The sequence below is a fragment of the Prionailurus viverrinus genome, chromosome A2 (assembly GCF_022837055.1).
Source record: "Prionailurus viverrinus isolate Anna chromosome A2, UM_Priviv_1.0, whole genome shotgun sequence".
Lineage (NCBI taxonomy): Eukaryota > Metazoa > Chordata > Mammalia > Carnivora > Felidae > Prionailurus > Prionailurus viverrinus.
Genome location: NC_062562.1, coordinates 7,021,453 through 7,035,434, shown reverse-complemented (window position 1 = coordinate 7,035,434; position 13,982 = coordinate 7,021,453). Strand labels below are relative to the sequence as shown.

At 53.3% G+C, this 13,982-nt stretch overlaps 1 protein-coding gene across 4 annotated transcripts in view; it reads right to left on the bottom strand.

Moving 5' to 3' along the window:
• Nucleotides 1-4,843: 4,843 nt before the first annotated feature.
• Nucleotides 4,844-13,982, bottom strand: part of ILF3 (interleukin enhancer binding factor 3) — a 31,743-nt gene continuing 22,604 nt past the window's right edge. For 2 of the 4 annotated variants that reach the window (XM_047845371.1, XM_047845380.1), the window contains exons 18-20: nt 10,605-10,970; nt 9,365-9,493; nt 4,844-8,744 (exon numbers count right to left, since the gene is read on the bottom strand). In XM_047845371.1, the coding sequence (XP_047701327.1) occupies nt 8,608-8,744; nt 9,365-9,493; nt 10,605-10,970 (632 nt within the window). In that variant the 3' untranslated portion in view covers nt 4,844-8,607. Of the gene's footprint in view, nt 8,745-9,364; nt 9,494-10,604; nt 10,971-12,514; nt 13,938-13,982 lie in introns of those variants that run through there. The other 2 variants (XM_047845389.1, XM_047845398.1) reach the window with 1 other exon arrangement.

The following is a 13,982-nucleotide window of genomic DNA, read 5'->3' as shown; positions in this document are numbered from 1 at the left end:
CACGCTCTCTCTGTCTCAAAGTAAATACATAAACTTAAAATTTTTTTTCAGAAAGCATAAAAAGGCTTTATCGATCCTTGTATCCTTTTAGTGTTTCTTCCTGCAAACCGAAGCAAATATAAAGTTAAATACTGGTGGGGCGCCTAGCTGGCTCAGTTGCTGGAACATGAGACTTTTGATCTTGGGGTCATGAGTTTGAGCCTCGCGTTGGGTGTGGTGCCTACTTAACATAAATAAGCTATTTTAAAAAATAAAGTTAAATGCGTATATTTATCCCTTTTTACATGAAAGGAGACCCTTGGTAGTTACACTTGGGGGAGGCACCTTGCTTTTCGTCTACACCCTGGAGGCCATCCCATGTCAGTACATATTCTCTTTGATCTTTTTTTTTTTAACTTTTTAAAATGTTTATTCTTGAGAGAGAGACACACAGAGCGTAAGTGGGGGAGGGCAGAGAGAGACAGAGAGAGAGAGAGAATCCAAAGTAGGCTCCAGGCTCTGAGCTGTCAGCACAGAGCCCAATGCGGGCTCGAACTCACGAACCACGAGATCATGGCCTGAGCCGAAGTTGGAGCTTACCCAACTGAGCCACCCAGGTGCCCCCCCTTTTTTTAATGTTTATTTATTTTTGAGAGAAAGAGTGGGGGAGGGGCAGAGAGAGAGGGAGACAGAGGATCCAAAGTGGGGTCTGCCCTAACAGCACAGAGCCCGACGCGGGCTCGAACTCACATACTGCGAGATCATGACCGACCACCAACGTCTTATGGAGTCTCCTGTTTCTTCTAACTTGAGTGATGAGTAATCTCCTGCTTCTACAAACAAGGCAGCAACAAATAATCTTGCATTTAAGTCATTTCACGTGGCAGCGGGTACAACTTCAGGAAGAATTTCCAGCATCCAGATGACGGGGCCGAAGAGTATAAGATCCTACCAGATGCCCTCTGTAGGCTTGTGACATGTGCTCCTGCACCAGCAGGCAGTACCTGGGTGTGCCCGTTCCCCTACAGTTTTTCTGACACAATTCCACCTGCCCCCTCGTCAGGAGAATCCAGTGCTCAGGCCTTGACCATGTACTTCTGCCGTGGGTACAGCTGCTCCTTCTGCTGCTTCCTGGTCTTCGGGTGTGATGTCATGTGTCTTCTGGGGCCCCAGACCCAGGGGCTTGTGCTTCTTACCCTTGTAGAATTCCCTGAGGTTCTCTTCCTGAGTCTGGCTGATGATGGCGAGAACATGGGCAATTGAGTTGCCGATAACTCTGGCAGCAGGAGGCATCGCTGCCACTAAGGGAAAGAGCCATCCTCCTGATCTTTATTTTTTTTTAGTTCCCTCAAATAATAATAATATGATGATGATTTTTTAAGAGCCAACACTGTCAACTCCTTTGGAGCAGGTTCTCATGGGTGCCAATTTTCTGGTAAGCCCTATAATGTCATCACTTCTCACAGTGCGGTGAGGTGGGTACCATTATCATTCCCATTTTATGAATGAAGAAACCGAGGGAGAGACATTTACTGACTTGCTCGTGGTCACATGAGTAGTAATCAAGGAACAGGAATTGAAATGGTAGTTTTTATTTTATTTTATTTTTTTTAACGTTTATTTATTTTTGAGACAGAGAGAGACAGAGCATGAACGGGGGAGGGTCAGAGAGAGAGGGAGACACAGAATCCGAAACAGGCTCCAGGCTCTGAGCCATCAGCCCAGAGCCCGACGCGGGGCTCGAACTCACGGACCGCGAGATCGTGACCTGAGCTGAAGTCGGACGCTTAACCGACTGAGCCACCCAGGAGCCCCGAAATGGTAGTTTTGTCTGAGCTCTGTAAAGCCACCCTCTTAGACAGCTTCTCTTCCTGAAGGAGAAGGCAGTATTAGGGATTGCAGCATAGAGCAGGGGGGAAAAGGTTACAAACAGGAATCTCGGAGGGGGGATTCAGGCATCCCCACTCATTAGTCAGGTGGCTTTGGTAAGGTGATGCCACTCTCTGAGTATCACTTTCTTCCTTTTTAAATTGGGACAGAGGGTCATTATGATGGGATACAGGGGCTGGCACACTGTTAAGTGCTCAAATACACACATGAATATATATGTAATAAACATGATGAAGTGTCCACTCTGTGTCAGACTCTGTTTTCACTGCTGGCCAACACAACAGTGAACTAGGAGACAAAAATCCATGCCCCGGATATGCAAACAAGAAAAATAAGTAAAAGATGTATCTCAGATGGTGATAAGTGCTAGGAAATAGAGAAGAGGAGGAAAGGGTTGGGAGGTGACTATTTTTTTTTTATAAGTCATCTCTGTGCCTAATGTGGGGCTCAAACTCAAGATCCCAAGATCAAAAGCCATATGTTCTACTGACTTAACCAGCCAGGAGCTCCTGGGGAGGTGACTATTTTAAGTAGCCTGGTCAGGACCAGAATCACTGAGTGAGATGTGAGTTAATGCCTGAAGGAGAGGAGGGAGGAGCCATGAAAAGATCATGAGGGGCGCCTGCTGGCTCAGTTGGTGGAGAGTGCTCTTGATCTCGGGGTTGTGATTTCAAGTCCCACGTTGGGTGTAGAAATTACTTAAAATCTAAAAAAAAAAAAAAAAAAAAAAGGAAGAAGAAAAGAAAAAGTCTCAGAGCATTTCAGGCAGTGGGAACAGTGAGGGCAAAGGCCCTGAGGTGGGGGAATGTGTCTGGATTGTTTGCAGTGCAGCGGTGAGGTCAGTGTGGCTGGAGGGAGTGAGGTGGCTGGAGGGAGGTGAAGGTGAGAGGGTCACAGCTCCAGGTTCTGCAAGGCCTCTGTTTGCAATTAGCTTTCCTCTGAGGTAGATGGGAGGGTGGGGCTTTTTCGGCGGAGGGTGGAGTGAAGCAAGCTCTATTACCAAGAGGTAAACTGGGGTGTGGAGGTGGGCGCTGCTTAGATTTATTTACTTCTGCTTACGGGGTTTCAGCGCGGCTCAGCAAGGAAGACTGGGGGGCGCCAGAAGGCCGCCACTATTTGAGAGGCGCTGGGAGCGCGGCTTCAGAACGCTGGACAGCGCCACGCGCGTTGCCGGGAGACCAGGGAAGCTCCGGCGGGCGCTCGGGGCGGAGCTTTGGGAAAGCGTCCTTTTTCCAGCCTCTAGCTGCGAGCGCCCGGCGGGAGACACCTCTGGGGCGTAGTCGTGGGCCGAGCCTGCAACAGCGTCCAATTGGAAGTTTGCGGTCTCCCTCACAAGGGCGCTGTGTCTTAGGGCGGTGACTGCAGACTGTATAATATTTTGTTCCAAACGGTGCCTACTGAATGGGCATAAGAGGGGCGAGCGGTGTGCACCCGGCGGACCTAAGGGCAAATAGACGGTTTGGTAAAGGACGTGTTCGCGGGGACCAGAGTGGGCCGGCTTCTGCGCCCCTTGCCCAGGTTCGAGAGACCTGGCTGGCGGGGGTTCTCAGCAGATCTAACTTCCCTTTCCTGGGATCGCCACAGCTGCCCAGGGGAGCCTCCAAAAACGGGAATTAGGTAGTTGGCCTTAAGAAGCTGGTACTGAGGAGCGTCTCAGTGGCTCAAGTCGGTTAAGCGCCCTACTCTTGATCTCACCTCAGGTCTGGATCTCAGGCTAGTGGGTTCAAGCCCCAACTTTGGCTCCGCAGAAGGCGTGAAGGCTTCTTAAAATAAAAACACGCCCCCCAAAAACCTCAAACAGTGGTTACTGAAGCCTTGGGACCCTGAAGAGCGGGAGTCGTGATATTTTGGGGCACAGAGTGGGGAATGCAGAGCCTCTGGAAAGAGGAGTAACGGGGGGGGGGGGGGTTGAATACCTCTGTCGTTGAAATAGGCTACTTGGAGCCTGGTGTTGATGGTTGTCCTAGGAGGACAGAGTTTGTTTTCTCTGGTTTATCCAGCCAGGGATGAGGGCTATCTTTCCATGACATTCTCACTGCGACAGCCCGGTGCCAGGTAGGCTAAGCTTAGCTGCCAGCTTCTTGGGAAATGCTGGGAAGGGCATGGGTCCAGGACGTACGACCCCCAGGGAACGACTTCCATGGTGGCACCTTAGACTTTCCTGTTTGTCTCCCAGTAACGGTAACGGAGTAGGGACCCTCGACTTCCTGTGGCCGGAGGCAACGCAATGCCCCTCTCTGGGCCAGTCTGCTCTGTCTGGAACTTGCAGTCATCACCCCTTGCGGGTCTACAGGGCTTTCCTCACCTAGTCCAATAGACTATCACCTAAACCGCCCTGAACCTCAGCCCCCGACGTCCCAAAATTCAATTAAGCCTCTTTGCTGGTTACCTGACCTCCATTCTCACCTCTCCCACACACCTGTTCTTTGCCCAACAAAGGACTGTTCTGAAGCATGACTGAGCCTGGGTTCTTCCCAGCTCAGAATCTTTCCATGCATGGTTCCCCACTGCCCTCAGAATAAAGGTCTGAATTCCACTGCAGCCTTGGCTTTCAAGGCCTTGTACTGGTTGCCCCCCGCTGACACCTCCATCTTGCAACCCCACACTTACCATCTTGCAACAAGAATGCTTCGCTCGCCTGACTTCATCTCTCTGAAGTCCCCTCTCACCACCCAGCTGAACTTCTGTGCACGGTGTTCCTCTGCATGGCATAAACTGTGCTCACCCGCCCTAACATACCTGGTTCCATTTAACTGTCCTGTCTCAAAACACAGGTCTTTCCCGGCACTCCCTGCACCAGCTAGGACAGGGCCCTCTTGGTACCAGGAAGCCACAGGAGAGCAGGGTCCAGGTTCATATTCCCAGCACCTTGCAAAGGACTGATATCCAAGCAACTCTGCTATATTCTCAGCACCTATTACCGGACCCATACATAAGCAATACCCAATAAATACATGTGCAGTGAATGCAACAATGAACACATGAAGTTTCCGTTTATTCTGGGATGGGTTAGAATGAGCATCCAGGCCAAGGCTTGCTGGTGGGTGGCCCAAGATTGTGTCCAGAAGTCTCAGGAGAGGCCTGCAAAGGGCACAGACAGTGTGGGGCGGGCTCACACCTGGAGACTGACTGAGTCCTGAGGCTGAGCCCAGCTGGACCAGGCCAGTCCCTAGGGGCGGAACAGGCCATGCTGACCACTCAAGAATGGTCAGTGGTCAGAGGAACAGTGCATGTTTCCCTGCCAGAGTGGAGGCAGCTGGGTGTTGACTTCCAGGTGAGACTGGACCCCACTCCAGAGGGACAACCAGGACCCTAGTGATTCTGCTCAATGCAGAAAGGTGGAAATACTGGATGTGCCCCACTACTGCTTAGAGGGCCCCTTTGGTCCTAGGTCTCAACCACCCCACACCTCCCGGTGGGATCATCTGAAAATCCCTGCAAAGCTCTGCCCCTGTGACGTCACCTCAGCCCACCACACACAGCCAGCTGTTCCCTCAGTAGAGGTCTTTCTCCTTTCCTCCCTCCAAAAGCATCCTGAGCCCTCTGGGGTGGTGTCCAGTCCCAGGTCCCTGACACTCATGGCCTATCCACCAAATAACCCTATCCTGATCGACTTGCTAAGCTTGTGGGCCCACTGGCTCTTCCTGCTGATGCTCCTGGTGATCTCCACTGGTGACTGAAAGACGCGTGTCACCATCCTCTCTGGCAGCACGCGGACCGAAGCATCTCTCTGTTGCCTACCGTGTCCCTGGCTGAGGAGGACCCAGAGAAGCATCTGAGAACCTCCTCCAGGCTGGCTTCCTGGGCTTGGAGGGCAGCAGGCTGGAAAGGATTCGATCAGCTTTGAATGGGTGACAGGCCAGCACCCAGGTCTTCTCCATGCTCATGGTGTCAGCCACACCTTCCTGAACCCAGCTCCCTGGGGTGGCAGTCCTGAGGGCGGAGATACTGTTGCTGGTCGGCTACACCACAGTGCCATTAGCACCAATGAAGTCCTCAAGCAGTTGGGATGCCAAGGCACGTGTGCTCATGAGCTGTCGCTTCAGGACAGGCACTGGCCATGCTGACCGTGGTGATCCTGGCTGTGGTCAACAAACTCCCAGGGCTGTTCTAGCAGCATGGGATGAAGTCTTCACCCAATGCTTCTGCAGGCTGTTGAATAATGTTCTCCCAAAAACATACATCCAACTCCTAAGTGCCAATACCTATGAATGTGAAGGATCTTGGGATGTGCTCACCCACGATTAGGGTGGACCTGAAATCCAATGATTGGTGTCCTTGTAAGAAGGAGATCTGAGACATAAGAGGCTCTCAGGGAGGTCATGTGAAGGTGGAGGCAGAGACTGGAGGAATGCAGTCACAAGCCAAGGAATGCCCAGAAGTCACCAGAAACTAGATGAAACAAGGAAAGATCCTGCTTCTCAGATACTGCTTTCTGCTTGGCAACGAAAGTCTCTCAGGTCAGTAACACTTGTCCTGGCTTTGGGAGCACTCAGGCCAGGCCCAGGGACTTGGACCAGCACCCCTCAGCGACCAGCAACCTGGAGATCTGCCGTTTTTCACAAGAACATGGCACCAAGTAACAGCTCCCTGAGGTCTCCACATCAGGGTGGCCTGGGAGTTTTCTCCAATGCCTTCGAGATTCTTGCCCTTGTGAAGGGTTTACATTCAGAAACTTCAACGTGGTGGTGGTCACTGCTTGGGAAACTGATGGCGAGGAAACCTGAGCTGAGAATACAGGCCCATAGCTTGAAGGCATCTGGAAGTGGGGCGGGGGGACGTTCTTCCCCGTGGGTTCCGGAGTGGTGCAGGCCCCACCCACAGCCTGGATCTTCTCATTTCAACACAGGGTCCCAATGATCTCCTTTTCCCAGCCCCTGGAGGTGTCCAGGAGAGATGGGTCATGGACATATCATATCCCATCGAAGTCTGGGTTGGGACCCATCCCTAAGGCCTGTCTCTCGTCTCTATTAGTGCACATGCACACACACATCCAGTGTACTGCAGGCCACCCTGGTGCTTGCACTGTGGACTGCCTCTTGGGTGGGCATCACACAATCCCTCCCTCTCCCCACGCTGGACCACTGGTATCTGGGTCCTCCTCTGCTCCAGCAGAAGGCCAAATTCTTCCCATATTTTTTTTCTTTTTAAGTGCAGAACACCTTTCTTCCACCTCTCCAAGGCGCATCTTCATCCTTTGAAGGCACACTGGATTTTCTGCCTCAGCTGAGGAGTTCTGAATCGAGAATGGTTTGCTCTTCTCCCCAAGGCTATGGTTCATCAAGCACAGGAGGCCAAGGACTGCCTGCAGTTCAGAATTCGAACGATGCCTGGTCTGAGGGATAGCAGAGAGATGGGAAGAGGAGAAGGGTCCCTGCAGACATGCAGCCCAGACTCACTGGAGAGGCTCTTCCCAGACAGAGTCGAAGCCTGGGCAAAGGCAAGGACAGTGCCGCCCCCGCCCACCCCCTGGGGCAGGGCCAGAGTGGGGAAAGGCTGCTCTCAGGGCAGGTTTCTCCACCTCCACGTGTCTGACACTTAAGCAGAGCGGTCAGTAGCATCCTTGGCCCCCGCCCACTAGGTGACAAATGTCCCCCAATGCAAAACTGCCTGATTGAGATGCACCACTCCAGGGAAACCTGTTAGAACAGGGCTGGGCGGCTAGAAAGAACCCCGCCTGCACACTTGGAACCTCTGGGCGGGGGGGCAGCACCACGAGGCTGCAGCTGTTGGGGACACAAAACCACACCATCCAGACAGAGAAGGTTCCAGGCTGGGCTTCCCAGATCTTGGGGTGCTTTAGCCAGATTCAACTGGCCTTTTGCAAGTTGGGTTACACGTACCAAACCTATGTAGGTTCCACTCCACAGTGACATGAAACTGTACTTAAAGCTACGCCAGAATTCACGGGGCAAGAAAGCAAGCATGCTGACTTGTGGGAGCAAACCCCTAACAGGAGCGTAGGCCACTCTGCAGACCACCTGGAGCCCCCCGGGACACTGACAAAACAAGACCCCGTGTTACCGGGTTGCTGACCCTGGTCAACCTTGGAGTGAAGGCATCGAGAGGCCTGGAACTGGACCCTTGGGTGACGAGGGGCTGTCCTGCCACCCCCGCCCCGCATTCCCATGCTGGGAACAGTGGGGGAACCTGCCCATCACACTGCTGGTGGGTCAGACACCCAGGCCTACGACGGGCGCAGTTTTCTTTTTCTTTTATTTGTCTACATTCAGCTTAATTCAGATGTACTGCCTGAATGATCCAGACATACAAAAAAAACCCCACTCTTTCCCACTGGTTTTTAAAATAAAATCTTCACTTATAAAACTGAAACACTAAAGCATTAAAATACAGAAAGCTTGTTTAACTCACTTCACAAAAGCATTAACAGATGATGTATCCCTTCTGGAGCTATTTAAAGACAAACTGAGTTAACGCTAACACCAATTGTAAATAGACAGAAGGATACTTAACTGTAAGAACTCAAACTCTACTCAGACAAAGTTGTAATGGCAACTAACAAACCATCGAAGACACGGAAGTCCCAAACACAGCTAAATAAGGGTCACAGGACGGGTCACGGGAGTGACCAGCTGCACCGCACAACACAGCAATGTGGACAGGTTGGGGCGAGGGGGCCTGGAGGGGCCAGCTGACATGTTAACTGTGATGCATAAAACTGAATCTTACGACGAGGGGGAAGTGCAGAAGGTACAAATCTTCACCCCTCGGGGGGCTTTATCTATACTGGTAGTTCATGCTGTGGTCTGCGTTTCTGCCGTAGCCGCCCTGTGAGGACTGGTAGGAGCTGGGAGGGCCGCTGTAATTCTGGCCGGACCCGGGGGAGTTGTAGTTGGACTGTGACGAGTAGCCTCCTAGGGAAGAGAGGGGTGGGTTAGAGCCAAGGGGCGCGGGGCTTGCCCTGCAGTCAGAGCTCCGGACCATAGCCAACAAACACCCGAGCCGCATGTGCCCACGTGGTGTCCGCGGGTGAGGCCACGGGTGGGGGGGGGGGGGGGGGGTAGGCACTGCCTTTCCTGCGCCGTCTGGTCTGGTCGTCACCACCACCCTGTGATGTGGACCCACGGACCCTGGTTTGTCAGGGGTGCGGGTGGGCCCGTATGGACAGCAGCAGTGGGAGCTGTATCTGGGGGCTGCCTGAACACAAGGCCGAGCCCAAAGCCCCTAGCCGGAGGGCACACGCCAGACTGGGCCTCAGCCCTGTCAGCGTTTTTCCACACAGGTGCCAGCGTCTTAAGAGCGGGGCAGCATCTGGATGTCTGCTTCTGAAAAGCCGAGAAGCTGGAGGTGTGCCCGCAGCCACGTGCTCACGTCTCCGTCTCCTTGTCCCCGTCCCCACCCCACATGGAAGCCAGATGACACGTGCCGCTGCAGCCCTGCCTACGGTGCCCGCCTGCCCACGCCGGGCGTACGATACCCCTCACCGCCGGACCCCTCCCAAGCCGTGCTGTGCCACCTGCCGATCCAGGCCCACCTTGTTTGCCTTGGTATGAGGAGCCGCCCCCAGAACCTCCGCCGTAGCCCCCGTGTGACCCTGGGTTGTAGGACGACCCGCCTGAGCCGTAGCTGTTCCCGCCGCTCCGGCCTCCACTACCACTGTAGTCTGGGGGAGAGAAGACAGTGCAGTTAAGGGGCCTCGGTGAAGACACAGCTGGGGTGCTCTGGGATCCTTGTGGCCCCAGAAGGGGCAGGCCCCAGGCTGAGACCACGGGCCTTTGCGTATCCCCCTCGTCCTGGCTGCTTAAATCTGGCACATGTCAGTTCAACTGAGGAGTGCTAGGGGCTGGCCGGAGCACTGCAAGGTCCCCGTGCTCTGGGGCGGCCCGGTCACCAAGTTCTGAGGCCCTGTTCCACGCTGTCTTCCCACCCACTCCTCCAACCCAAGCTTCCCCCCACCTCGGGAAGCACACAGCAGCTTCTCCTCCCACCCACCTGTCACCAGGCACCCAGTGCCCTCCGCCCACACACAGAACAGCTTCTTTAAAGTCCCTGCCCCACCCTGGGGGGGGGGGGTGCCTGGGAGGCTCACTCAGTTAAGCGTCCCACTCTTGATTTCAACTCAGGTCATGATCTCATGGTTCATGAGATCAAGCCCCACGTGGAGCTCTACGCTAACAGTATGGAGCCTGCTTGGGATTCTCGCTCTGTACCTCTCCCGCTTGCGCACTCTCTCGCTCTCTCAAAATACACATTTAAGGTCCCTGGCCTTCTCGCTGACCAACGTCCCTTCACAGGAAACAAGTGCACATCTACGCTTTCCTACTCCGCTGCCAGCACAGCTGCAGCCTGCTGGGTTTGTGCATGAGGTGGAGGGAGAGGTGGAGGGAGAGGTGGAGTGGAGAAGTAGCTCACGCGCCCTCAGGGGCCTGATACAACACTGTCGCCTGAGCCCTGGAGGTCACTTCACGGCAGCCGGCCCAGACTCAGACTCCACCCTTGTGCCCCAGCCTCAACCCACAGGCCTCCTTGGCATAGGAGCCTCCGCTAGGCCTGCCTTCGGAGAAGGAGATGGATGGGAAGGGAAAGGCACGGATCTGGGCCAAGGGAACCCTGCCTCCAGGGTTTCCCTACAGCCCACCCGACAGCCAGCACCGCCCGGCTTCCTTCCAGTCCCTCGGCAAGAGGTCAGGGCAATGCTGAGCTTCCGCCACTCCACGGGATGCGCTGCTGGCCTGGACCCCGGCCAGGCCTCGGGGCCCTGGAAGCCAACTCACTGAATTTGCTCTCGTAGCTGTAGTCTGATCCGCCCCCGCCCCCGGGGGAGCTGTAGGAGTTTGAGTAGGAGGAGTAGTTGCCTTGTCCATGATTATAGCCCTTCTGCTTTCCCTGTGGGGGGCCGTAGTTGCTGTACTGGCCCTGGTTGTAGGACTGCTGCTGGCCTTGGTGGGACTGGTAGCCTGAGCCGTACGAGGGCTTCTGCTGGCCCCCGTGGGGCTGCTTCTTCCCAGCGTGTTTCGGGGGCACTGGTGAGTTGTAGTTGTCGCCTTGGTAGTAGGAGCCGTAGCCAGAGGAGCCACCACCGCCCCCGCCGCCGCCACCACCGGCATTCCCAGAATGCCCTCCGTTGCTGTAGAACTGACCTAAACAGGAAGGCAGCGGGTCAGGCATAGGATGGGGGAGCCGGGGGAGGGGAAAGACAGGGAAGGTCGTGGCTGTGGGTCCTGAAGGCTGACCCGCAAGCCCACTGCCCAGGCCAGGGCAGAGGAATGGAGGTGGGAGGGCGAGGAGCAGTGGCTCCGGTCCTTAAAGCAGCCTGGTTTGGACTGGTCCAGCCTTCAGCTCCACTCACCCATCAGCTGATGACAACAATGGATCTTTGCCAAGCAGCGGCAGGACAGCACGCCAACAGCAGCTTTTGCAGCGGATGTCAACATTACAATGAGATGAGATCCGAGCGCGAGATGACATTCACGACTGTTACCCAGATGTCCCCAACGGTGACAGGGAAAAAAGCAAAGCCCCAGAGAAGCAGCCGGCCACCCCCACCTCCCCCTCCCCCCCCCGCTGTGCTGGGAAGAGGCTCTGCAGTCACAGGCCTGGGTGACCCCCAGACATTTAATGAGGCCCCTAAACCTGGTTTCATTCCTGGAAGAACTAGTCTGACATGGTTGTTGGAGGAACAAACGGAGACTTGGCCAAATGACCTGGGGCGTCTCTCTGGTGTGGCTCGTGCAAACGTGGGGGAAAGGAGACTGGCTAAAAAGTCAGGATCAGAACATCCAGGCTGGGCCTCAAGCTACAGCCTCAGACGGCCCCCCCAGAGGGCCCCTCCTTGTTCCCAGCACAGCTGCCGGGGGCAGGCGGACCGAGCAGGATTGACAAGCGTGCAGGGAGGCCGCCACATTCTCAGACCCTGAAGCTGAGAATGTCACAGTAAGACTCTCCTTTGGTCACCAGGTGTAGATCCCACGAGACAGGTATGTCCATACCCCACCCCCACCAAACACTCAGGTGGGCCGATGGGGGATGGGTGGGCTAAAGTGCGGTGGGAGGAAGGGGAGGCCGGGGCGTGTGGGTGGCTCTCGAGCCCAGCAGGGCAATCCTCAACGCTCACGTGGGGGAAGCGGAGCTCCTGGCTCCCGGGGCAGGGGTGCCTGCGGGCACGACTTTGCTGGTCGGTGCTGCCCATCTATACAGACAGCCTGGTGCCCCTCCACCCCGCACTGTGCCCAGGGTGAGAGGGAGGGGGAGGGATACTCCCACACAGCCTAGCCTTCCTTCCCACTTAACATCAAGGGTTCCCCGCCTTTTGGGTAGAGTTCTAATTTGGGAGTCATCACGTGCCTTCCACCCACTGGAGATGTGCACCCCACACTGCCATGTCTTGGATTGTTTGAACAAGAATTTGGATAAAACTGATCTGTGACATCAGTTTATTTTCTTCAGGCGGCCTCCTCCACCCCTCCACCCGCCCCCATCACAAAGCCAAAACACCAAGAAGGACATGGCCCACGATGCAAGGGAACAAACATGCGGAGGCCTGGCCAGGAGGCTGGAGGACAGGAGGTCCTCTTCAGACCCCCTCTCAGAACCCCACCACCTCGGCTGCCCCACAGCCTAAACTGAACACCTCCTTGTCCCTCCTCAAGCACAGGAATGAATGAAGACGCCAAGTACTGAGGACTTGTTACTTTAACATGTATTGATTAAAAAAAAAAAAATAATAAAGGGGGGGGGGGAGTAGGTTTCAACGTCATTTCAGGATAACTATTTCCTGGTATAAAAAGACATTATTCTCAAACAATAACTTTCTAAAAAAAAAAAAAAAAATACATCATGCAAAGTTTTAAAAAGTTTCACTGAATGTTTCAAACCTCTGGGAACAAATTGTATAGTAACCATTTTGACCAGTTTTTGCCGAAGAAACGCAAAATCTTGCAAGTCAACTCAAAGACAGGCTTTGCGGCAAAGGCCTGCTGACCAGAGCCCAACCATGCCCTTTCCAAGAAGGACTTCCACTGGGAAACGGGGGTCTCAGCAAAGAATCCCACTGCCTCCGTGTGCCTCTGCACACAGGGAGAAGTCAGAAACTCCAGCCTGCACCCTAAGGTGAGAGGGCAGAAGATTCCAGACCTTCTGGAATCCATCATGGCTGCACACCCAGCAGCACAGGCCCCGCTGAGGCCGGTTCTTCACTGGATAATTGGGCTACGTATTAAGTCTTTCTGCTTAATTCTTTTTAAAGCCCGGTTAAAACAAAACAAAAAACAAACTCTAGAATCCCATGCATTTGCAGCTGTGATTAGGACTTGCAAAATTCCACGTTCTCTCTCCCTCAGAGCCTGTCTGTTTCCTGCACTAATAATGGAAGCACAGTTTTGATACCTTTGAGAGTTCACCTCTAACTAAACCAGCCACGAAATACCGCATTCCCAAACAAGAACCCACCAGAGCATTTACAAAAGGCGGGAGAGGTTAACTTAGCACAATGTACAATTCCCGATGTTCCCCACGTTTTACAAGATTTAAAAAAAAAAAAAAAAAAAAAAGGAAAAAAAAAAGCCAGTTGCTCTGGATTCAGATGTGATAAAATCGTTTTCATTACTGTCAAAGGCATCAACCAGATTTGGGAATTTGTTAAAATGTTAAAAATTCATACAAAACCTGCTGTAAATTAAGACAAAGGTAGATTAAAATGCATTATTATCTGTCTCTTAAATAAAGTAATGCTTTCCATAAAAAGCAAAGGTGGGCTTTTGCCTTGATGCTGACCAACGCTGGCTCTAGAATTCTGTGCAATTCTGCACAAAAATGCATTCTCTGAAAATTGTTTTCCACTTATTGTGAACTTCAATATGACCAAGTTCAAAGGCAAATCACGATAAAAACTGCCATTGTCTTAAATTCTGCAGGCTAAGAGTTTCAGACAAGCTGCGGTGACAAGCCACGGTTGAGAAACCCAGTGAAGCACAGGGGCACAGCACGGACACTTTGGGTTTTGGAGTTCGAGAAAATTGGAGTAAAAAGTTGATTTTGTGTGCAATACTTTTAGATGCTCTAGGAAGACCCAAAATCATGATAGCCGTAGCAGTCTGTGAAAAAGTCACCTACAAAAGGGGGAGACAGAGCAGAGAAAAAAAATTAGAATTCTT